This window comes from Psittacula echo (genome assembly GCF_963264785.1).
Source record: "Psittacula echo genome assembly, chromosome: 11".
Lineage (NCBI taxonomy): Eukaryota > Metazoa > Chordata > Aves > Psittaciformes > Psittacidae > Psittacula > Psittacula echo.
This window is the reverse complement of record NC_137746.1, coordinates 14,546,026-14,571,042: the sequence shown is the minus strand read 5'-3', so window position 1 is coordinate 14,571,042 and position 25,017 is coordinate 14,546,026. Positions and strand designations below refer to the sequence as shown.

The 25,017-nt window shown below is 54.2% G+C and overlaps 3 protein-coding genes across 3 annotated transcripts in view; all 3 read right to left on the bottom strand.

Annotated features, from left to right (window-relative positions):
* Positions 1–25,017, bottom strand: part of LOC308225799 (protocadherin gamma-A5-like) — a gene marked incomplete at both ends in the record, with an annotated part of 78,077 nt that overhangs the window by 39,722 nt on the left and 13,338 nt on the right. The gene's annotated exons all lie outside the window — the stretch shown is intronic.
* Positions 3–15,868, bottom strand: LOC308226000 (uncharacterized protein; the record flags this gene model as incomplete). Its single annotated transcript, XM_080627286.1, is given in 8 exon segments — positions 3–335; positions 3,462–5,936; positions 5,939–6,187; positions 10,009–12,488; positions 12,520–12,599; positions 12,601–12,629; positions 12,631–12,866; positions 15,856–15,868. Coding segments are annotated over 8 exon segments (5,895 nt in total).
* Positions 16,616–23,114, bottom strand: LOC308225999 (uncharacterized protein; the record flags this gene model as incomplete). Its single annotated transcript, XM_080627285.1, is given in 8 exon segments — positions 16,616–19,090; positions 19,093–19,137; positions 19,139–19,249; positions 19,251–19,307; positions 19,311–19,405; positions 20,362–20,383; positions 20,629–20,661; positions 20,664–23,114. Coding segments are annotated over 8 exon segments (5,289 nt in total).

The following is a 25,017-nucleotide window of genomic DNA, read 5'->3' as shown; positions in this document are numbered from 1 at the left end:
TCTCAGCAGCGCTCGCTTCGTCTCTCCTTCCCTTCCAGCCTCTCTCCGCAGCGAGAGTAGGGGCTGCCGGAGGGCAGCGAGCTCGAAGCAAGCTCAGACGCCGCTGCTCCCAGAGCTGCCTCACGCCTCTGCTGCCCGTGCCGCTGCCGCTCTGGCCGGCTCCGGGCGAGCGAGAGCCTGCGGGGGCAGGACACTGCGGCGGCTCCGGCTGCGTCTACGGCTCTAGCATCGCTCTGCTGTTGGCCAACAGCGGCACCCGGAGGCACCGCGATGCCACCGCAGCCGTGCGGTGCTCCGGTCTGTACGCTCTGAATCACGCTGCCAGCGGCTACCGGCTGTCGGCGCCATCGGCAACCGAGAAACGCGCTCACCCTTCATTTCGGGGTTTCTCACACCCGGGAGAAAGCAGACCAAGCAGCTCTATTCAGCTGGGGAAATCACGAGTCTGGTTGGTGAACGCGTTACTGAGCAGAGCGCGCACCTCGTACAGCTAGCACATGTACGTACAGGTGAGTACATCAGGTACACTGCACAGCAAACATCAGACATATTCCAACAGCTTCTCCTACTGCTGCGGGTTGTCTTTCTTCAACACTTTAATTTCTACGAGCTTTTTGAAGCAAAGCTACAACATACTTCAGAGCAGGAGCCGTTGTGGAAAGGAAGCATCAGAGCAGCCAATTTCCCTTTTATCTTATATACCTCTCAAAGTGACTGAGACGGGGGAAAACTGGCAAGATTTAAGAACATGGACTAGCAGCTGAAAGGTCCCCATGACCGAGGCAACTTCAATTAAGTGTGCTATTCCGAGAATTGTAAAGAGGAGCAGTGTACTTCTCGGTGGTGATGCCCGAGGTGTCTGCGACATGTGATACCCGAGCTACCTTTCCCATGATAGGCATAGACTTGCAGAAAAGAATACAACAACAAAAGTCGCAAGAAAAGGCAGGAGGGCAGCAATGGAGCATACAGTTCACCCATGACACAAACACATGTTCTTTGCGCTGACAATACACAAAACACTAAAGGCGTGGGGTGCTCTGAAAATGGAAAGGATAAAAGCCTCTTGAGTGTATCGGCTATGAAAGTTCTGATCCTCTTCAGTGCCTGTTTGTACAGGTGACGCCACTTCTTAGCAACAGCTGAAGGAAATCATGGAATGCAGGACTCTGTAAACCACTGTATCTTCGCTCATGACGATGGAGAGAGAGGGCACATTATCACCACCTGAACCATATGAAGTGCTACCAAGACCATAGGTTTGGAAACTACAGGTACAACAGATTTTCCTAACGCTTCTATTGCTCTGGACAAGAGATGACAGCATGGATGGCTACTGTGCTCATTCATGCGGACCTGGTGATAACTCAGATCCCGGTTATGCCACTCTTGAAACTCTCTTAGATGGTACAAAGAAACGGACTACAGGACTCAGTTTCTCCTTCACAAGCTTATTCCACTGTAGCAGTTCTTAGCAAACAATCACTCAGCCACAACAGTGCTCTGAGAATAGGCCCTTCCTCACCAAGACCATTCTCACAAAGAAGCAGCCACACTCTACTTCAAGGTGGAGAGACACATACAAGAGGGCTACCTACCTATACTGAGCAGGTGTTTACATCAGAATGTTGCACTTCCTCGACGTTTCTTGCATTGCATTACTAAAGTGCTGCTTACGTGTTTTACAAATAAATAAATGATAAATGAAAACAGTGTTGTACGGCAATAGTGATAAAGAAACAAGTAAGAAATTAACATTATATCAGCATTAGAAACATTAGGACATGCTGTCACCAGTACCTGTACCTGTACAGCTACACCAGTACCTGTAACTATACCCTGCTGTAAAAGACATGAGAACGAGCAGTCAAGCAAATATAAAATAACCACTGGATAGTACTGATCATTTGGAGATCAACCCTCATTTGGCAAAAAAGGCCACAAGGCAGCTGTGCAAACAGGCTTCTCATGGACAAGCCCACTATCACAAAATCATTCCATGTGCAGCAAGATTCTGGATATGCTCAGTAGCTGGTAAGAAACACAGAAGGAGAAAGCAAACATTAACACTATTAAGAATGCATACCACTCTGTTTCTCAGACTCTGCACCGATTTTAAACATAGCATCGACAGACCCAGTGCTGCTACATCAGGGATAATGATACGAAACAAGCGGTAATGCAACAAAAAAGTCACAAATAAATTACCCTTCACAGGAAGATGATCTTGACATGTCTTGAAGTGCCACACTCTCTGTAGTGCAGACCAAAAGAAATTGCGACAATACTCTCCACTTTCTAGCACTTCACCCATAGTTTGGAGGTCTAAGAAGTAGTTTACGGAGTCTACAGGCACAAGGCTCAGTCTAGGAACATCCAGTTCTTCAACTCCACTCCATGTTTGGAAGAGCACAGTGATGGGTCACTACCAAGGTGCTTACATACACACATTATTTTGGAATGTAACAATTACTAACAAGTAATTTCGCTCCCCTTCAATCCTCTTCCTCAATCTGGAGCATGGGGCTTACTTTTGAACTCAACCAAGGAAATTCCCAAAAGCAACAAGGAATTTGCATGGATGTCTGTGAATAGGCTTCTGGTTGAGAAAGCAGCACATCAGGCATCTGAATTTTGGTATACAAAATTGACATTGCTGTCACTACTGGCTGAAGAACCTGCTGTGTGTGTGAGGAACTTTCAGATATGAGACAAAACCAAGACCAACCCCAAAGAATGGTTTCACTTCCAAAACCGGCTTAAATTCCTCTCAAGGTAGTTATATGAAAAAGATGCGCAAAAAGGGAAGACTAAGAATTATGTGAAAACGAAGATAGACATATGAAAAAAACATGTAAATTAACACACCGTTAAATTAAAAACCATTCTGTGTTTGCAATAGTCCCATCCCATACGTAAAACTGCTCGCTGGTTGTTAAGAAGCACAGAAACAGAGAATCTTTCTAATGAGTACCACTATTAAAAAAATTCAATAAGCTCCGTTCCTCACGCTCTACTCTCAAAAATTATAAGTCACAAACAAAACAAAATGAAGTAGTACAACATGTACAAACACGTAAAGATACAAAACAAGCAATAAGGCTGCCTAAAATACACAAAATATTAACCTATCACGGAAATATGTACCTGCGGACGATAACATTCTGTTTCTCACTCTAGTAAGACAAAGTTTCTGTTGAGAATAAACCTGATAATGTTAATAACGCAAATTTAAATTTGCTAATAAACCGACTTGTTGAGATGAGTCACGACTATCCCATAAAAAACACGGCAAGAGAGAAAAAGGAAAACGAACAGGCGTCTTATAAAAACACGAAAACCAGCCACAAGGGAAGTCCCGCCGACACATGAAACACGGAAAAATGAACCATGGGGAAAAGGGCAGAGAAACAGCACAGGAAAGGAAGCGGCGTGGAGAAAGGCTTCTGGGAGGAACTCACCGGGGGAGCAGCAGGGTCATCCCCGAGCAGTGGCGAGGGCTCGTCGGGCCCCGGCCGGGCAGACAGGGTGTCGCAGCAGCTACCGGACGACAAGCGGAGATGGCTCTTGCGCGAGTCGGCGGTGAGAGACACCTCGTGCGAGTAGGAGTGCAGGAAGGCGCGCACGCCGTCGATGCCCACGAACTGAGAGGCCGGGACGCCGCGCAAGGCACAGCTGCCCGAGACCGCCGACAGCTGCGAGCGGCGCCAGCGACGCAGGCGAAGCGCCAGAAGCAGCAGCAGGAAAGCGAGGAAGAGGCAGGACACGGCCGCCACGGCCAGCACCAGCCAGCGCGTGAGGCTGGCGGCCGGCTCGCCCGGCACCGCCGCCGCGCTGCCCAGCTCCGAGAGCAGCTCGGCCACGCTCTCGGCCAGCACCACCGTCAGCGTGGCCGTGGCCGACAGCGCCGGCCGCCCGTGGTCCTTCACCACCACCACCAGGCTCTGCCGCGCCGCGTCGCGGGCCAGCGGGAAGCGCGCCGTGCGCACCTCGCCGCTGTGCAGCCCCACGCGGAACAGCCCCGGCTCCGTCGCCTTGGCCAGCTCGTACGACAGCCACGCGTTCTGCCCCGCGTCCGCGTCCACCGCCACCACCTTGGCCACCAGCGCCCCGGGCTCCGCCGACCGCGACGCCAGCTCCACGCCTGCCCAGCCCGACACCGACGCCGAAGGCGCCGCCGCCGGCGGGTACAGCACCTGCGGCGCGTTGTCGTTCTCGTCCACGATCTCCAGCAGCACCGACACGTTGCTGCTCAGCGCCGGCGCGCCGCCGTCCTCTGCCCACACCCACAGCCGCACCTCGCGCACCTCCTCGTAGTCGAACGAGCGCAGCGCGTACAGCGCGCCCGTCTCCGCCTGCACCGACACGTAGGACGAGAGCGGTGCGCCCCGCACCCGCCCCTCCGATAGCCGGTACCGCACGCGCGCGTTCTGGCCCCAGTCTGTGTCCGACGCCCGCACCGTCAGCACCAGCGCGCCTGCCGCGTTGTTCTCGGCCAGCCGGGCGCTGTAGCGCGCCTCCGCGAATACCGGCGCGTTGTCGTTCACGTCCAGCACTCGCAGTGCCAGCACAGCGCTGCTCTGCAGCGCCGGCGACCCACCGTCCACCGCCCGCACGGTCAGGTTGTACTCCGACACCTTCTCGCGGTCCAGCTCCCCCGCCGTCACCACACTGTAGTAGCTGCCCTGCGAGCTCTGCAGCCGGAATGGGACACCCTCGTTTAGCATGCACCGCACCTGACCGTTCGCTATCGAGTCCCTGTCCTGCACGTGCAACAGGGCAACCGCAGTCCCCGGCGGTGCCTCCTCTGAGATCTCCCTCAGTGCCGATCGCACCGAAATTTCGGGGGCATTGTCGTTGACGTCTGTCACTGTAATCACGACTTTCGCTGTGTCAAATAGCTCTACTCCATCGAGTGCCTGCACCTTCAGTTCGTGTGTGGAGATTTTTTCGAAGTCCAAATTGTCCTTCAGGGATATTTCTCCCGTCTCAGAGTCCAAATGAAAAAGTTCCGACGCCCGGTCTGAAATTTTATGGAAAATGTATTTCACGTGTCCGTTTAACCCCTCATCGGCGTCGGTGGCCTTGAGGGTGACAAGGAGAGAGCCCACGGGCACGTCTTCGGGCACGCGCACCGTGTACTCTGCCTGGCTGAACACGGGCGCGTTGTCGTTGGCGTCCAGCACAGCCACGCGGATCCGCGCCGTGCCCGTCCTCGCAGGCTCTCCGCCGTCGCTCGCCCTCAGCACCAGCTCGTGAAACGCCGCCTCCTCCCGGTCCAGAGCCTTCGCCAACACCAGCTCGGGACGCTGATCCCCTTCAGGACCCGCCTGCACGGCCAGCGAGAAGTGCTCGTCGCCGCTCAGCTCGTAGCGCTGCAGGGAATTCGGGCCCGAGTCCGGGTCGTGAGCCTCGGGGAGGAGATACCGCGACCCCAGGGATGTCATCTCGCTCATTCTCAGTTCCTTTTCTGCTTGTCGGAAGCTGGGCGCGTTGTCGTTAACGTCCGTGATTTCCACTTCGATTTCATAAAACTTCATTTCCCCTTCCAAGATCACCTCACACCGCAGCATGCATGGCTGCACGCTCTCGCACAGTTGCTCCCTGTCTATCCTCTCTGCCGTCACCAAATGACCCGTCTTCCCGTGCAGAGAGAAATACTGCGTCCTACCTTCGGAGGCTACTCGGACGCCGTGGTCGCGGAGTGCCGGCAGCTCCAGCCCCAGGTCCTTGGCCACGTCGCCCACGAACGAGCCCTTGGGCAGCTCCTCGGGAATCGAATAGCGCAGCTGCCCCCACGCCGCGTCCCACGCCGACACCAGGACGGTCCACAGCAGCGCTCGCTCCCGCCTGCTCCAGTGCCTTGCCGCTGCGCGCATCTCCGCCGAGACCCCGCACCGCGGCAAGCAGCTCCCCACTACCGACCGCTGCTCGGTCTCCTTTTCCTCCTCCTGCTGCTGCACTGTCTCCCGGTCCGTATCGCCTCTGCCAGCTGCTGCCAGCGGCCCCTCTGCCTTGCTGTAGCACGGCTCTGCACCACGGTGACGCTCGCAGACCGCCCGGCCGCCAAAACAGTCAGCGAGCAAGCGAGCGAAACGGGCCGCAGAGGGCGGGGCTGCCGGCATCGCTCCGACCTTCCTCTCTCTCCTCCTCGGTCAACAGCGGCGCCCGCAGCCTCCTCCCGGCACTACAGGCAGCGAGCGATGCCGAGCTATGCCTGCCCGGCTTTGCCCATGGCCACCTCGCGGACACGGCACGGACGCCACTGAGCTGCCATCAGGTCCCGGCCAGCGGTGATTTCCAGCCTCGGCTGCTCTCGACGTGAGCTCTTCCTTCATCTTCGCGGCGTTCCTTCCGGGCAGAATTAACACTCCTTCTGTGGCTCTTCTACCGCTAGGATTATTTATGTGTCCATCAGCCCTCAGGCGCAATCTCCCCCATCATTTGCACAACTTTTTGAAGTCGTTGTTCCTGAATTACATTTCCCTCATCCTTTCAGCAGATCTAAACTATCAGACTGGATTGACATCAGCCACATAAATTTCCCAAATCCTGATTAATACCACAAAGCACAGATGAAGATGCCTATTCAAAGACAGTTGTATTCCAGGCTGGCCCTTCCTCTGGATTTTTTACTTTTCCCCTGCACTGCAGAGGCAGCTCTGGATCATCCTGATTGTTCTCGTTCTCCCATTCGGGAATGTTTCAATAAAGCCTGACACTGGAGGTTGCACTTCCATTTAGGACTTGGGGCTCCTCTAGGAGTCAGACAACAAAACTCCATTTTCCCAACCCCATTATGCAGAGTTGGTGCGTCTCATTCTACACACTAAGGAACCACCTTCACGTTTACTAACTCATAACATTGCACACAACACAACCAAGAAATGACATCACTAACTAACCCAATTTTTTCTGTATGAAGCTGTAAGTTTAAAGGCCTTATCATGGGGCACTTTCTTCAGCTTATTCTTCTGAGAAAACATAACAGATTCTCTTTTAGCTTCTCACTCTTCCTGCTCACACCTAAAATTCTGTCTTAGGAGGCTGAAGTATGTATCTGAAGTTTGTATTTCAAATTATACCGCAGTAAATTTTACATTATGTGCAGACAGACAGAATTTCTCACACTGCCCAAATGTCACACAAAAGGAATGCTACATTTGCAAACAGGTACCAATGAAAGAGAAGTTCCAACACATAACTGAAAAAAAGGATCCCAACATGGATGCATGGAGAGAAGTTTTTCTCCTCGTCACACTACTTGGAAGCAATGTAAAATATTTGCATGTGCATAAGCGATATGCAGCTCCAATAAAGACCCAGACATCAAAGTATTAACTCAAAGACACCATCATCCTACTGCAGCACGTGGGCAATTTGGAAGATATACAAGTCTTAAAGCTTAATATAAACTGTACGTCTATGCTAAAAAATGATCATGCAATAGGAAAGCAAACTGATGAACCCATAGCTCGGACACAAATTTTGAGAAGTGTGATATCAAAAAATAAGACACTTGCAAACACATTTTCTGTAGGTCTGCAATAAACCCTAGGAATCAACACAGCACAGGCCATGTTTCCACCAGTACCTTCTCACACACAGCACCCCAAGACTTTTCAAACCCTTCACAACTTGCACCACTGTCCTTGATTGTCCTCATTTGCAGACAGATTCCATCGAAAGAAATGTTGCACAGACAACTTTTCCTCGCTATAGATAATATCTGACTTCTCATTATCTCTATATAACAAGCAAGAACATTTTTTCCAGTGATACTTAAAGGACATACATCTATTAAAGTCTTTCTTTTACATCTGTAAACATCAAAGGCATGCGTGGGACAGGCAGGAAAATATAGTAGATCTGATCTCCCACACACCATCAGAGACAACTGCTCACCTTCAGATCATCACAAGGAGCAAGGAAGAAGTGAACACATGCAAAATCAAAACGCTCATAGCATGCATTTCTTGATCGATGTCTCTTATTGTAGGTACATAATTCAAGTTTTGAATCGGGAATGAATGATCACTTGGCTCCTCTCAAAGCTCCCATCATGGCATTTGCTGTCAGTTAAAAACATCACAACAACCTGCAAACAAGCAAAAACTAACTTCCAGGGCTCCCCATCCACATTGAGTAACATGTCTTCAGCTAAGCTTCTTTGAGAAGATGAAACTTGCATTGCCCGATAATACAGCTGGGCAAAGAACAGAGAAAGGAACAGCACATGTCTCTTGTGCCCTTCAACAGCCCCTCAGCCGTTCTACCCACATACCATCATTTCACATGCAGACTTGTTATGCAAATGCTGTCTTATCAGAGGACTTCCACTGCCTTTCAGGACAAGGAACCATTATCACATCATGAGTGGCACAGGCCACGGCACCAGGCAAAAAAAGCTTGTTGACACACCCATGCTCCTGGTACCAAGCCAGCCTCTCACCCTCCTTGTTCTGCATTAATAACCTTGAGTAGCACCAAACACTATATCCTGTTCTTGACCATATGCAGGCTAAAAGCTGACAATGAAGTTTCATTCCTTGACGTTTTAGTGAAACAATTACATCAAAATCTTTGTCTTGGAATCAGAACACCTTCATGGAATGGATGGAAACTGCTCCCCCAGACTGACAACTAGAAGAGCTCTCTACTAACAGCCAAACTGAGGCGGAGGTTTAGAGAAGGAGACAAAACAAGGCAAGAATAAGAAAACTGGAATATGATGGTACCATAGCTTTGCAGCTCCGAGTATGACATCAGTTGTAGGTTTATAAGACTAGTATCTAGTTGGTTGGTTCAAGACTCAGTCATGAGTACGAGCCAAACGACTCCATCATGCACATGGGCAATTTTGCAGGTATGTAACTGCAACTCTTTATGCAACCTTTGTATCTACACCCAAAAAGTACCATTCACAGGAAAAGCTGTATCAGACATAGTGCATACAATGAGTAACTTCCTGGCACATACTTCAAAGAACAAGCCCCAAGACCAGAAATTTATTTGTAATAAACATACCCTCCCATCCCCTACATTCCCACCAATTTTAAAACTGCCAAAACATCAGCAGATACTTCATATGAGCAGAAGCCACTGAAAACATCTGAAGGTTGCTCAAGGCTGGGGAAAGCTTCATACAACCAACAAATAGATGGCAAAATGACGTTTCACACAACAGTTCATAGACACAGAACCCCAGAGTCATGCTGGCACTTCCATGGCTACTTCTTACAGGGAAAATTATCAGAGAATTGTCATCCCCTCTCAGGCGGAAGGAAGAGAGAGCTTTGTGGTAGTGTCAGAAAACTGGTAACTTCCAAATCTACTTGTTAGAAGTACAGCTGTTAATTAAGAACACCACAACAACCTACAACACATGGGAGGAAATTCCCCACACCCCTATAGAACTGCAATAACACGTCTAGCAAACGTTCTTTAGGAAGAAAAAAGTCGGATCCCGCAGATAGGCACTGGACAGAAAAAGGAACAACCATGTCTCTGGCATCCTTCAGAAGCCACTCAGGCACAGCTGCCCTGAGTATCCTTCCAATACTTCAACACTCACAAAGTGTTCATTGCATATGTTTACATCAATACACTAAGATGAAGACAAATTTTCTGCTCATGCCTCTTCAGACAAGAAAGATCAATGTGTAAAAGAAAACCAGGCACAGACCACCAGAAGAGACTGGGTCACTGAACAGCGTGAAACACAGCGAGGACGTGAAACACAAAACACATCTACAAGGAAAGTTCTGCCAGCCGAACTCTCGCTCCTCCCTTCTCCCCAACCGTTGGGAACCTGAGCAATCATCCCACGCTCATCTCCCAGGAACAAGAAGCACCAGCACCCAGCGCTGGCTGAGACAGGCTTTGTCATCCCTGTCCCACAGCTCCCCGCTCAGAACACGGAAGAGAAAAACAAAACATCGGAGAAATATCAGAGAAACAGCAGACGAAAGGAAGAGGCACGGAGAAAGGCTTCTGGGAGGAACTCACCGGGGGAACGGCAGGGTCATCCCCGAGCAGTGGCGAGGGCTCGTCGGGCCCCGGCCGAGCAGACAGGGTGTCGCAGCAGCTACCGGACGACAAGCGGAGATGGCTCTTGCGCGAGTCGGCGGTGAGAGACACCTCGTGCGAGTAGGAGTGCAGGAAGGCGCGCACGCCGTCGATGCCCACGAACTGAGAGGCCGGGACGCCGCGCAAGGCACAGCTGCCCGAGACCGCCGACAGCTGCAAGCGGCGCCAGCGACGCAGGCGAAGCACCAGAAGCAGCAGCAGGAAAGCGAGGAAGAGGCAGGACACGGCCGCCACGGCCAGCACCAGCCAGCGCGTGAGGCTGGCGGCCGGCTCGCCCGGCGCCGCCGCCGCGCTGCCCAGCTCCGAGAGCAGCTCGGCCACGCTCTCGGCCAGCACCACCGTCAGCGTGGCCGTGGCCGACAGCGCCGGCCGCCCGTGGTCCTTCACCACCACCACCAGGCTCTGCCGCGCCGCGTCGCGGGCCAGCGGGAAGCGCGCCGTGCGCACCTCGCCGCTGTGCAGCCCCACGCGGAACAGCCCCGGCTCCGTCGCCTTGGCCAGCTCGTACGACAGCCACGCGTTCTGCCCCGCGTCCGCGTCCACCGCCACCACCTTGGCCACCAGCGCCCCGGGCTCCGCCGACCGCGGCGCCAGCTCCACGCCTGCCCAGCCCGACACCGACGCAGAAGGCGCCGCCGCCGGCGGGTACAGCACCTGCGGCGCGTTGTCGTTCTCGTCCACGATCTCCAGCAGCACCGACACGTTGCTGCTCAGCGCCGGCGCGCCGCCGTCCTCCGCCCACACCCACAGCCGCACCTCGCGCACCTCCTCGTAGTCGAACGAGCGCAGCGCGTACAGCGCGCCCGTCTCCGCCTGCACCGACACGTAGGACGAGAGCGGTGCGCCCTGCACCCGCCCCTCCGACAGCCGGTACCGCACGCGCGCGTTCTGGCCCCAGTCTGTGTCCGACGCTCGCACCGTCAGCACCAGCGCGCCCGCCGCGTTGTTCTCGGCCAGCCGGGCGCTGTAGTGCGCCTCCGCGAACACCGGCGCGTTGTCGTTCACGTCCAGCACTCGCAGCGCCAGCACCGCGCTGCTCTCCTTCGCCGGAGACCCGCCGTCCACTGCCCGCACTGTCACATTGTACTCCGACAACTTCTCGCGGTCCAGCTCTCCCGACGTCACGACGCTGTAGTAGCTACCCTGCGAGCTCTGCAGCCGGAATGGTACTCCTCCGTCCAGCGAGCACCGCACTCCGCTCTTAGTCTCCGAGTCCCGGTCGTGCACATGTAGGAGGGCCACTACAGTTCCTGGCGGCGCGTCCTCTGAGATCTCGCTCAGTGCCGATCGCACCGAAATCACGGGGACGTTATCGTTGACGTCTGTCACTGTAATCACGACTTTCGCGGTGTCGAAAAGGTCCCCGCCATCATGTGCCTGCACCTCCAGTTCGTGTGATGATACTTCCTCGAAGTCCAGGCACCCTACCATTGTTAGTGCTCCTGTCTCAGAGTCCAGCTCGAAAATCTTGGAGGCTTTCTCTGTGATTTTTGTCAACGAGTATTTCACGCGTCCGTTCAGACCCTCGTCGGCGTCGGTGGCCTTGAGGGTGACGAGGACGGAACCCACGGGCACGTCCTCGGCCACACGCACCATGTACTCTGCCTGGCTGAACACGGGCGCGTTGTCGTTGGCGTCCAGCACCACCACGCGGATCCGTGCCGTGCCCGTCCGCGCAGGCTCTCCGCCGTCGCTCGCCCTCAGCACCAGCTCGTAAAACGCCGCCTTCTCCCGGTCCAGAGCCTTTGCCAGCACCAGCTCGGGACGCTGATCCCCGCCGGGACCCGCCCGCACGGCCAGCGAGAAGTGCTCGTCGCCGCTCAGCTCGTAGCGCTGCAGGGAATTCGGGCCCGAGTCCGGGTCGTGAGCCCTGATTAGAGGAAACCTTGTCCCCGGAGCTGTCGTCTCGCTGATTCTCAGTTCTTTTTCTTCTTGTCGGAAGCTGGGGGTGTTGTCGTTAACGTCCGTGATTTCCACTTCGATTTCATAAAACTTCATTTCCCCTTCCAAGATCACCTCACACCGCAGCATGCATGGCTGCACGCTTTCACACAGCTGCTCCCTGTCTATCTGCTCCGCTGTCACCAAATGGCCCGTCTTCCCGTGCAGAGCGAAATACTGCGTCCTACCTTCGGAGGCGACTCGGATGCCGCGGTCGCGGAGTGCCGGCAGCTCCAGCCCCAGGTCCTTGGCCACGTCGCCCACGAATGAGCCCTTGGGCAGCTCCTCCTGAATCGAGTAGCGGAGCTGCCCCCACGCCGCGTCCCACGCTGTCACAAGGAGGGTCCATAGCAGCGCTCGCTTCCGCCTGCCCCAGCGCCCCCCCGGCGGCCCCATCTCTGCCGTGGCCCCGCTGTCTCCGCACCGCCGCAGACAGCTCCCTGACGACGACCGCTGTTCTGTCTCCTTATTTTCCTCCGGCTGCTACACTGCCTCCCGGTCCTGATCTCCTCCGCCTCGCTGCAGCACGGCTCTGCACTGCGGGGACGCTCGCAGAACCCCCAGCCACCTATACACCCGCTAGCGAGTAAACGATCTGGCCCGCAGCGGGCGGGGCTGCCGGCATCGCTCCGGCCTTCCTCTCTCTCCTCCTCGGTCAACAGCGGCGCCAGCAGCCTCCTCCCGGCACTGCAGGCACCGAGCTGTGCCCGCCCAGCTTTGCCCACAGCCAGCTCGCAGGGACGTCACAGGCGACACGGAGCTGCCATCTGATTCAGTCCAACGGTAATCTCCTGCCCCGATTGTTTTTGTGACGAGCTCTTCCGTGATCCTAGCAGCTATTACGGCCAGGCAGAAATATCATTCCTTCTATGGCTCTGCTACTTCTACCGCATGGGAAACTCACTTGTTCATCAGCTCTCAGGCACAGTCTCCCCCCTCCCCGCCTCCATTTGCATAACTTTTTGTAGTCGTTGTGCTTCAATTACTTTTCTCTCAGCCTTTCAGCACACCTAAACTCTATCAGACTGGAATGACATCAACCACATTAATCTCCCAAATCCTGAGTAGTAGCACAAGGTAGAGGTGAAGATCCCCTTCATACGTAGTTATCTTTCAGGCTGGCCCTTCCTCTGGACTTTGTTACTTTTCCCCTGCACTCCAGAGACTGCTCTCGATCACCGTGCATTTCTTCCCTTTTTCAACTTCCTCTTGGGAATGTTTCATTACAGCCTGACACTACAGGCTACGTTCCCATTTGGGACTTCGGGCTACTCTGGGAGTCGGACAATAAAATAGCATTTTCCCAACCCCATCATGTAGAGCTGGTGCATCTCATTTTACACATTAAGGAACCACCTTCACGTTTACTATCTCTTAACATTGCACACAACACAACCTTTGTAGAGAAAAAAATTCAGCTGAACCTGAACATGTGATGAACCAAGAAATGACATCACTGAGTAACCCAGATTTTTATCCCAGGAATATGAAGCTGTAAGTTTCGAGGCCTTATCATGGGGCACTTTTTCCAGCTTATTTTCTGAGAACACACAACAGATTTTCTTCTAGCTTCTCGCATTTTTGCTCACACCTACGATTCTGTCTTAGGAGGCTGCAGTACATATTTGATGTTCGAATTTCAGATTATACCACAGTAAACTGCTACATCTGACCTGTCTCTAGACAGACAGAATTTCTCACATTGCCCAGACATCACACAAAAGGAAAGCTATGTTTGCAGACAGATACCAGTCAAAGAGAAGTTCAACACATAACTGTGAGAAAGGATCCCAACAAGGATGCATGGAGAGAGATTTCTCTTCTTGTCATACTACTTGGAAGCAACCTAAAATGTTCTCAAATGCATAAGCGATATGCAGCTCCCAGTCATCGAAGTATTAACTCAAAGACACTATCATCCTACTTCAGCTCATGACAACTTGGAAGATACACAACTCACAGCTTATTATAAATTGTACAGCTATGCCAAAAAATGATGATGCAAAGGAAATCAAACTGATGAACCCACAGCTTGGACAGTTGGATTCTGAGATGTGTGACATCCAAAGATAAGACACCTTCAGACTCATTTTTTGTAGGCCAGCAAGCAACCCTGGGAAATGACAAATCAACACAACACATGCCATGACTCCATCAGTACCTCCTCACACACAGCACCTCCGAGACTCCTCAAACCCTTCATAACTTGCATCATTGTCCTTGATCTTGCTCATTTGCAGACAGACCCCATCGAAAGAAAAGTTGCACAGAGAACATCTCTTTACCATGGATCTGACTTCTCACTATCTCTACATAACAAGCAATAGCATATTTTCCAGTGACATTTTAAGGAAATACATCTATGAAAGTCCCTTTCAGCTGTAAACATGAAAGGCATGTATGAGACATGCAGGCAAATAAAACAGATCTAATATTCCACACACTATCAGAGACAACTGCCCACCTTCAGATTATCACAAGGAGTACTGCGAAAACTGAGCACATGCAGAAACAAAAGGATCATTAGACACTGTTCTTGATCATGGCCTTTACAGTGGATATCTAATTCTGGTATTCAGTTGGGAATGAACAATCACTTGGCTCCTCCCAAAGCTCCCTTTATAGGATTTGTCATATGTGCATAATAAAGCTGTCAGTTAAAAACATCACAACAACCTGCAAACAGGCAATAGCGACTTTCCAGGGCTCCCTGTACAGCTGGAATCACATTGCTTTGGCCAAGATTCTTTGGGAAGATGAAATTTGTATTGACAGGTATTATACCTGGGAACTGAACAGGGAAAGAAGCAGCCCATGTCTCCTGTGCCCTTCAACAGACCCTCAGCCTTTCTAGCCATCCACCATCATTCCACATGCAGAGTTATTATACAAATGCTCTCTCATCAGAAGACTTCCACTGCCTTTCAGGACAAGGAACCAGCATCACATCAAGAGTGGCACGGCTCTGGCATCAGGCAAAAAGCACGTTGACACCTATTTTCATGGTTTCAAGCCAGCTTCTTGCCCTCCTTGTTTTGCATTCATGCTCTTTAGTTGCACCACAGATTATATCCTGGTTTTGACCAATGACCTATATGTAGGCTAGAAGCTGATAATGAAGAGTTTCGTTCCTTTATGTTTCAGAGAAACAGAATTACATCAAAATCATTGTCTTGGCAGATGAATACCTTCATAGGATGGATGGAAAGTGTTCCCACAGCCTGATAATTGGAAGAGCTCTCTGCTATCAACCAAACCGACACCCCAGGTTTAGAACAGGAGAAAAAACAAGGCAAGAATAAGTAATGGAAAAGTGAAGGCACCATAGCTCAGCATCTCTGAGCTCAGCATCTCTGATTATGTTATCTGTACAAGGTACATAAGAAGAGTTTGCAGCTGGCTAGTTGAAAACTCAGTCATGAGTATCAGCTCAACAACACTACCATGCACATGGGCAATTTTGATGTATGTGACTCTGCAACTCTTCATGCAAAATTTACATCCATGTCAAATAACTACCATCCACAGAAAAAGCTGTATCGGACATGACAGTGCATAAAATGACTAACCTCCAAGCGTACACTTCAAAAAATATGCTCAAATCCCAGAAATATCCTCCATTCCCACATTCTCACCATTATTAATACTAACAAAACATCAGCATTTATTTCACTTGAGCAGGTGCCATTAAAAACATCTGAAAGTTGATAAAGTCTGGGGAAAGCTACATACAACCAACAAGGACATATAGATGGCAAAATGATGTTTCAAACAGCAGTTCTTAAACAATGTAGCTGTGAGTCATGTTGGCACTTCCGTTCCTACCGCTTGCAGACATGTTCTTATGAGGACTGTCATCCCCTCTTCAAAAAATACAGGAAAATTGGGCTTGGTGGAAGTGACTGAACACTGTAGGCTCCTCCAAGGGTACTTGCCATAATTACATAATGTAACTGTCAATTAGGAACACCACAAAAACATACAACACATGGGAGGAAACTTCCAAAGCCCCCTATAGAGCTGGAATAGCATGTCTTCTAGTAAATATTCTTTGGGAAGACGAAAAGGTCACATCATAGTATACTGAAGATGGGCACTGGACATGGAAAGGAGCAAACCATGTCTCCTGTGTACTTCAAACAGACACTCATGCACAACTGCCACGACCCTGATGTTCGCAACTCCCATAGTGCTCCTTGCATTATATTTACATCTTTACATTAAGAGGAAGACAGGCCACTTCAGAGTACAAATGTCAAGGCTTCATAGAAAACTAGGCACGGACCGCCAGGAGAGACTGGGACACTTAACAGCGCGGAACACAGCAAAGACGTGGCAAAAAAACCGAAGCCTTGTTCCAACAAAAGTCCTGCCGGCAGCCGCCTCTCTCCTCCCGCCTCAGCACCCGCTGGCAATCTGAGCAACAAACCCATGTTCTGACGAGCACAACAGACACCTGCATCCACCACGGGGCTCAGACCAGCTTTGCCGTCCTTGCCCACACAGATCCCGCGCAGAACGTGAAACCCGTGACAGAAAGGACAAATAATCAGCAAAGTGAAGGAAGGGGCGCAGAGAAAGGCTCCTAAGAGGAACTCACCGCGGCAGCGGAGGGGTCCGCGGGGCGGGCAGCGGTAGTGTCCTCCCCGAGAAGGGACGAGGGCTCCAGGGGCGGCGGCCGAGCAGGCAGGGTGTCGCAGCAGCTGCCGGACGACAAGCGGAGATGGCTCTTGCGCGAGTCGGCGGTGAGAGACACCTCGTGCGAGTAGGAGTGCAGGAAGGCGCGCACGCCGTCGATGCCCACGAACTGAGAGGCCGGGACGCCGCGCAAGGCACAGCTGCCCGAGACCGCCGACAGCTGCGAGCGGCGCCAGCGACGCAGGCGAAGCACCAGAAGCAGCAGCAGGAAAGCGAGGAAGAGGCAGGACACGGCCGCCACGGCCAGCACCAGCCAGCGCGTGAGGCTGGCGGCCGGCTCGCCCGGCGCCGCCGCCGCGCTGCCCAGCTCCGAGAGCAGCTCGGCCACGCTCTCGGCCAGCACCACCGTCAGCGTGGCCGTGGCCGACAGCGCCGGCCGCCCGTGGTCCTTCACCACCACCACCAGGCTCTGCCGCGCCGCGTCGCGGGCCAGCGGGAAGCGCGCCGTGCGCACCTCGCCGCTGTGCAGCCCCACGCGGAACAGCCCCGGCTCCGTCGCCTTGGCCAGCTCGTACGACAGCCACGCGTTCTGCCCCGCGTCCGCGTCCACCGCCACCACCTTGGCCACCAGCGCCCCGGGCTCCGCCGACCGCGGCGCCAGCTCCACGCCTGCCCAGCCCGACACCGCCGCAGAAGGCGCCGCCGCCGGCGGGTACAGCACCTGCGGCGCGTTGTCGTTCTCGTCCACGATCTCCAGCAGCACCGACACGTTGCTGCTCAGCGCCGGCGCGCCGCCGTCCTCCGCCCACACCCACAGCCGCACCTCGCGCACCTCCTCGTAGTCGAACGAGCGCAGCGCGTACAGCGCGCCCGTCTCCGCCTGCACCGACACGTAGGACGAGAGCGGTGCGCCCTGCACCCGCCCCTCCGACAGCCGGTACCGCACGCGCGCGTTCTGGCCCCAGTCTGTGTCCGACGCTCGCACCGTCAGCACCAACGCGCCCGCCGCGTTGTTCTCGGCCAGACGGGCGCTGTAGTGCGCCTCCGCGAACACCGGCGCGTTGTCGTTCACGTCCAGCACTCGCAGCACCAGCACTGTGCTACTCTGCAGGGACGGAGACCCACCGTCCACCGCCCGCACGGTCAGGTTGTACTCCGACACCTTCTCGCGGTCCAGCTCCCCCGCCGTTTCCACACTGTAGTAGCTTCCCTTTGAGCTCCGCAGCCGAAACGGGACACCCTCGTCCAGCGAGCACCGCACCTGGCCGTTCGCCCCCGAGTCCCGATCCTGCACATACAGCAGGGCTACGACCGTCCCTGGCTGCACATCCTCTGAGATCTCTGTCAAAGCCGACCGTACTGAAATCTCGGGGGAGTTGTCGTTGACGTCTGTCACCGTGATCACGATTTTCGCTGTGTCGAAAAGCTCTCCTCCGTCCCTTGCCTGCACCTGCAATTCATAGGAATCCCCTTCCTCGAAGTCCAGGTGTCGCACCACTGTGAGTGCACCTGACTCAGAGTCCAGCTGTAAAATCCTCGAAGCTTTCTCAGTGATTTTCTTCAATGAATATTTCACGTGACCGTTCAGACCCTCATCGGCGTCAGAGGCAGTGAGGGTGATGAGGACGGAACCCACGGGCACGTCCTCTGACACACGCACCGTGTACTCCTCCTGGCTGAACATGGGCGCATTGTCGTTGGCGTCCAGCACCACCACGCGGATCCGTGCCGTGCCCGTCCGCGCAGGCTCTCCGCCGTCGCTCGCCCTCAGCACCAGCTCGTGAAAAGCCGCTTCCTCTCGGTCCAGCGCCTTCGCCAGTACCAGCTCAGGACGCTGATCCCCGCCGGGGTCCGCCCGCACGGCCAGCGAGAAGTGCTCGTCGCCGCTCAGCTCGTAGCGCTGCAGGGAATTCGGCCCTAAGTCCGGGTCGTGAGCCTCGGCCAGGAGAAACCTCGTCCCCGGAGCTGTTGACTCGCTCATTCTCTCCTCCAGCTCCATTTCATTGAACCTGGGCGTGTTGTCATTAATGTCCGTGATTTCCACTTCGATGCCGTAAACCTGCATTTCCCCGTCTAATATCAGCTCACAGCGCAGGACGCATTGCCGCACACTCTCGCACAGCTGCTCTCTGTCTATCCTCTCTGCCGTCACCAAATGGCCCATTTTCCCGTGCAAGGCGAAATACTGCGTCCTACCTTCGGAGACGACTCGGATGCCCCGGTCGCGGAGTGCCGGCAGCTCCAGCTTCAGGTCCTTGGCAACGTCGCCCACGAACGAGCCCTTAGGCAGCTCCTCGGGAACCGAGTAGCGCAGTTGTCCCCACGCCGCGTGCAACGCTGCCACCAGGACGCTCCACAGCAGGGCTCTCTCCCGCCTGCTCCAGGTCCTCTCCGCCGCGCCCATCTCCGCTGCAGGCAGCTCCCGCCGCCGACACCTGCTCCAGCTCCTTCTTCTCTTCTGCCTGCTTCACTGGCTCCCGGTCCGGGTCTCCGCTGCCGTTTGGTGCCGCCGGCCCCCCACCCTCCACGCAGCACGGCTCTGCACTGCGGGGATGCTCGCAAACCGCCGGACCTCCGAGACCAGCGAGAGAGCGAGCGGGCCGCAGCGGGCGGGGGTGCTGGCAGCTCTCCGTCTTTCCTCACGCTCTTCTTCGGTCAACAGCGGCGCCCGCAGCCTCCTCCCGGCACTGCAGGCACCGAGCGCTGCTGGGCAGTGCCTGCCCGGTCTTGTCCACGGCTAGCAGAGACAGCACAGGTGATACGGGGACCAGCCATCGGGTCCCAGCTCTTCCATGATTCTCACTGCGATCTCTGTCAGTAGGAAGGCAAATTCTTCCCTTGCGTCTGGAGTTTCCACCGCCTAGGACAACTGAATGGCGGTGTTGGCGGTATATTGAAAGTAAAATACTTGTTCTTATTTGAACTTGTAGCATATTCTTTCCCTTAACCTGTAAATCCTAATGCTTCATCTCCAATACGAAATTTTTAGTAGCCGTTTTCGAGTGACTAATACAGGGACAGTAACAGGCTCTGAGGTCCAAAACGCAATAACACCTCACCATCTCGAGAACCATCATTTCCAATTCATTAACACATGTGCCTGGTGTTTTGGTTTAAATACTTCAGTCCCTATGGAAAAGATTCAGGTCTTGAACGGCAATTTCACCTTTTAATAACCCACATAAAATTATCGGACTTATAGTTTTACATATTCATGTTTATCAAGTAATTCGATATCTTGAAAGATAAGAAAGTGTAGTTTTCTCAGAAATCACGGTGCAAATTATTTCGATGTTTTAATCAACTATATAGCTGATCCTTTACTGTTCATGTCCGTAGGACACCTCTTCAACAAGACACCACAGGAAGCAGAAGACAATTACAGCTGCACACCCTAAACTACACGGACCATTTGTAAACCTACAAATCGGCTTTATTCGAGTGCTTAATTGCTATCGTTTGCATTCTCGGGATGGGTATACACCTCTCCAGGTACAATATGCAAACGAAACAAATAATGTCAGAAGTGACTGAGAGACCAAAGTCCTCGTTTTAGTCAAAATAAAGGATCCCAAGGATCTTCTGCAGCACCTAAAGGGTTCCTGATAACCAGAACTAATGTGTACTACATCTTACAGAATATATATTGTAGAAAAAGCTTCCCAGCTGAAGCGCAGCATGTGATGAACCAACAAGGGTCATCACTAACTTCCTGCTATAAACGGAAAATTAAGAAAGTCTTGTTTTCTAAACGTCCAGCATAATAAGCAGAGCGCATTACACCTAACAGATACACCACACAAATTGGCGGCTGGTAATGAGCCGAAGAGCGCCCTTTCAAAGTGCCTACTGTTAAAAAAGACCATGGGACAAGATTAGTCCCTCCATTCTTGGAAACGGAGACCAGCACGAACTCCACACCCAGCAGAGCCACAAAGAGCAACAGCAAAAGCAAAACACCTTTTCGGAGAGGCTTAGAAATAAGGACGAAGCGAAGGCTTACAGACCTGCTGGCCATTGGGCTCCGCGGGCGGTTCTCCAGCGATAGCACTGCTGCCCGGCCTTCGCTCTGCACAGGGATCGCAGCCGAAAAGCTCCTCCGCGGGCAGGCTAGGCGGAGGTGGCAGCGACCAAGCAGCCTCGGCAACAGCTCGGCCGGGTGCCACGCACAGGTTGTAGGAGTAGGGCAAGGTGCCCTCACAGAAGTCGGCCGGGAAGGGGGCGCCGGAACCAGAGAAGCGCTGCGCACCCAGGCAGCGCAGCACGGCGGGCGGCGCGGCACGGCGGCCCCTTGCCAGCACGGCCAGCGCCACGCTCAGCAGGAAGAGCGCGGACAGGAGAGCCAGCGCCAGCACGAGGGAGAACTGCAGATCCGCCGACGAATCGGCGCCCGCCGCACCCTCGCTCAGCTCCGGCAGCGCCTCCTGCAAGCTCTCGGCCAGCACCACGTGCAGCGTGGCTGTGGCCGACAGCGCCGGCTGCCCGTGATCCTTCACCACGGCCACGAGCCTCTGCTTCGCTGCGTCCCTCTCCGACACGGCCCGCGCCGTGCGCACCTCGCCGCTGTGCAGCCCCACGCGGAACAGCGCCGGCTCTGGAACCTGCACCAGTTCATAGGACAGCCAGGCGTTGCGCCTCGCATCTGCGTCCACCGCCACCACCTTGGCCACCAGGTACCCGGCCTCGGCCGACCGCGGAACCACCTCAAACGGGGCCGCGGCCAAGGACAAGCCCGTATTTGTCCCTGCGGCCGGCGCCGGCCACAGCACCCGGGGCGCGTTATCGTTGCGGTCCAACACGAACACCCGCACCGTCGCTGTCGAGCTCCGCGCCGGTTCCCCGCCGTCCTGCGCCCGCACCACCACCGCGAACTCGCGGCACTGCTCGTAGTCGAAGGAGCGCTGCGCGTACACAGCGCCGCTCTGCGCCTCCACCGACACGTACGGCGCCGCGCCCGCGCTGCCGCCCTCCAACGAGTAGCTCACGTGCCCGTTGCTGCCTGCGTCCGCGTCCCGTGCCCTCACTCGCAGAACTAGCGCCCCCGCCGCGTTGTTCTCCTCTACGTAGGCACTGTAGGCGGCCTCCTCGAACACCGGCGCGTTGTCGTTCACGTCCGACACCTCCAGCACCAGCGCCGTGCTGCTCGAGAGCGCTGGGCTGCCCCGGTCCCTCGCCACCACTGTCACCCAGTGCTCGGACGCCTGCTCCCGGTCCAGCGCGCTCGCCGTCACCACCTTGTACGAGCCGCCCGACGACGCCACCAGTGACAGCGGCGCCTCGCCCGACAGCTCGCACCATACCTGACCGTTTTCCCCGGAGTCCGGGTCCTTCACGTTCAGCAGGGCCACTACCGTGCCAGCCGGCGCATCCTCGGGCACAGGGCTCGACACCGACAGCACCGTGATTTCGGGCGTGTTGTCGTTCACATCCAGCACCTCCACCTCCACCTTGCAGTGTGCTACCAGACCGCCCCCATCCCTCGCCTCCATCAGCAGCGTGTAGCCACGCGTGTCCTCGAAGTCCAGTGCCTCCTGCAGCGTGATCCTCCCGCTCTCCGCATCCACCATGAACTTCTGAAGCACCTTGAGCGGCATTTTGTAGAATCCGTAGGTGATGCGGGCGTTGCTGCCTGAGTCGGCATCGGAGGCGGAGACGTTCAGCACAGTCGAGCCCGGCAGCGCATCCTCCCGCAGGCTCACTCGATACCGCTCCGGCGCGAACACGGGGGCGTTGTCGTTGGCATCGGTGACGTTGATGCAGAGCTGGGCGGTGCCGCTCCGGGGCGGGTCCCCGCCGTCCACCGCCGTCAGCACCAGCCGCAGGCTCTGTTCTCGCTCCCTGTCCAGCGCCCGGCGCAGCACCAGCTCCGCGAACTTGCTGCCGTCCGGGCTCTCCTTCACCTCCACCGTGAAGTATCCGTTGGTCTCCAGCTCATAGCCCTGTAGCGAGTTGCTGCCCACGTCCGCGTCTTCCGCCATGATCAAGGGAAACCGGGCGCCGGTAGAAGTGAACTCGTTGATCTCCAGCTGGAAACTGTCTTGTGGAAACCGCGGCGCGTTGTCGTTTACATCCTGGATGGCCACATCGACGTGGAAAACGTTGAGCGGGTTCTGCACCACCGCCTCGAAGCTGACGGAGCAGGACGCCGACTTGCCGCACATCTCCTCCCTGTCCAGCCTCTCGCTCACGTACAGGTTCCCGTTCTCCCTGCTCACGGTAAAGTACTGCTTCGCGGCGCTCAGCTGCAGCTTGCGTGCCGGCAGCTCTGCCGGGTTCAGCCCCAGGTCTCGTGCCAGCGGTCCCACAAGCGAGCCTCTGCCCAGCTCCTCGGGAATGGCGTAGCGGAGTCGCTCTGGCGCCGCCCGGCAGCACCAGCACAGCAGCAAAGCGGGCAGCAGCATTCGGCCGGCTGCTGGCCGCCGGCTCTGCCTCTGCCTGCCCGCCATTCTCGGCAGCGCTCGCCGCGCTCCTCCCTCCTGCCGCTGCCTTCCCTCGCTTCCAGCCCCTCTGCGAAGTGAGCGCAGGGGCTGCCGGAGGGCAGGGAGCTGGGCTCTGGCTCGTACGCCGCTGCTCCCAGCGCCGCCTCTCCCGTCTCCTGCCCGTGCTGCTGCCACTCTTGCCATCTCCCGGCGAACGAGCAGTCTGTGTAGGCAGGACGCTGCAGCAGTTGCGACTTAGGCTCTAGCGCCGCTCCGCGTCGGCCAACAGCGGCACCCGGAGGCCCCGCGACGCCACCGCATTCTATGTATGTCCGCGCTCCCGGGGACCAGAGGATCAGGGGCTGCGCCCGTGATTATGGCTGCAACGGCAGCCACTCACCGAATAAAGTATTTCTGGTTCTGCAGGAGGCTTTTAAATTAGTATTACACTATGTCAGGGTGAATTTCTTTTTAGACTGAATTGTTCAGATTTGATTCTGATATAGAATAAGAATTTACAGTGATGGATAAATAATGCCTAAAGATAGTGGACCTGAATTCAGACCATCACAGTCCATTTGTCACACCCATATGTCTCCAATTAAGCAGCCAGCATGTTATGGGGAACATCCTGTACGCTTTTTCTTACTGAAAACCTGAGCTGCTTTGGAATGTCCCTCTGAACTAACATGAGAAACATCGCTAAACGAAGCTATGCTAACAATTACAACTAAAAATGTACACCGAGGAAATCAAGACAAGAAAACCAAAACCATAAATCACATAAAGCAAGAAAGCACTAGCAAAGAAAGTCACCAGCCCTTGGCAATAGTTTCAGCTGTGTGGCATGCTATTCTAAAAATCTGTTTAGATCCCATTCTACACAGCTGTAGAAAAAACAGATGAGGAACGGTAAGGAAGAGGGAACTGCCACCCAGCATGGAAGACAAACTGAGTAATGACTGCACAAAGAGAATAAGAAATTAAGCTCAGAGAAAATTGAGCCATCCCACTATTGCTGCCATTTCTGCAGTTGCCCTTCACCTAAAGGCATGATGGCACAAGGCTGATGGGATGAACATTCATTAGGGTGGAACAACCTGTCACTTCTTCATTCATCGACCACATGCACATTTCCTTATCGAGTGTGACACCAAAACAGCATTAACCAACCAACTTCTGTTCATCAGCCACCAAGGTGAGAGTCCATCGTTTCAGGAAAAAAAAATTATCATGAAGGAAAAATCTCAAGTATCCAGCATCCATCACATTTTCCTGACCCCATCATGTATAGTTGCGAAACCGTAAATCAGACAAGCAAGGCAAGGAAGCATTAGAAGAGAAAATGTTGTCAGAGAAACTTACCTGGAAGTCTTCTTGCTCCTCACAGCAGGCATTGAAATTCATCTCTGGGAGCAACTGGAAGTCATTTCTATCTCAAGCTGCTTTGTGAGCCTAAAGTATTCTTCCGCACCACACAGTAGTGTGTTCAGTTTAATAGTCACCAGCTCTCAGGCAATTGTTTTCTACTCTGTGGCCTGATCATCCCTCAAAAATATGAAGCATTAAAAGTAAATGCCTTAGCATGGTCCTCTTTTTCCAGCTCAGTATTCAACAGTACAACAGATTCTCTTCTAGTTCTGCTTAATTCTCCTCACATCTACAACTCTCTTAAATGGTTGTATCAAGTATTTGCTGCAAAGCAACATCCACAGCTTCAAATGCAAAAGCACTATCCAAAATGGGGAAGAAGAACCACGACCTTTGAAGAAACAATGGCCTGAAAAATAGTGTAACTACAGCTGTGGAGGAACTCTACACTGTAATGTTACAAGGAGACACAACTTGGATAAAGAAGGTTTCCCACAAGATTTTTAAGGTGTTATACCCTTGCATCAGCTTTCTACATGCTGATTTATGGTGCAAATGC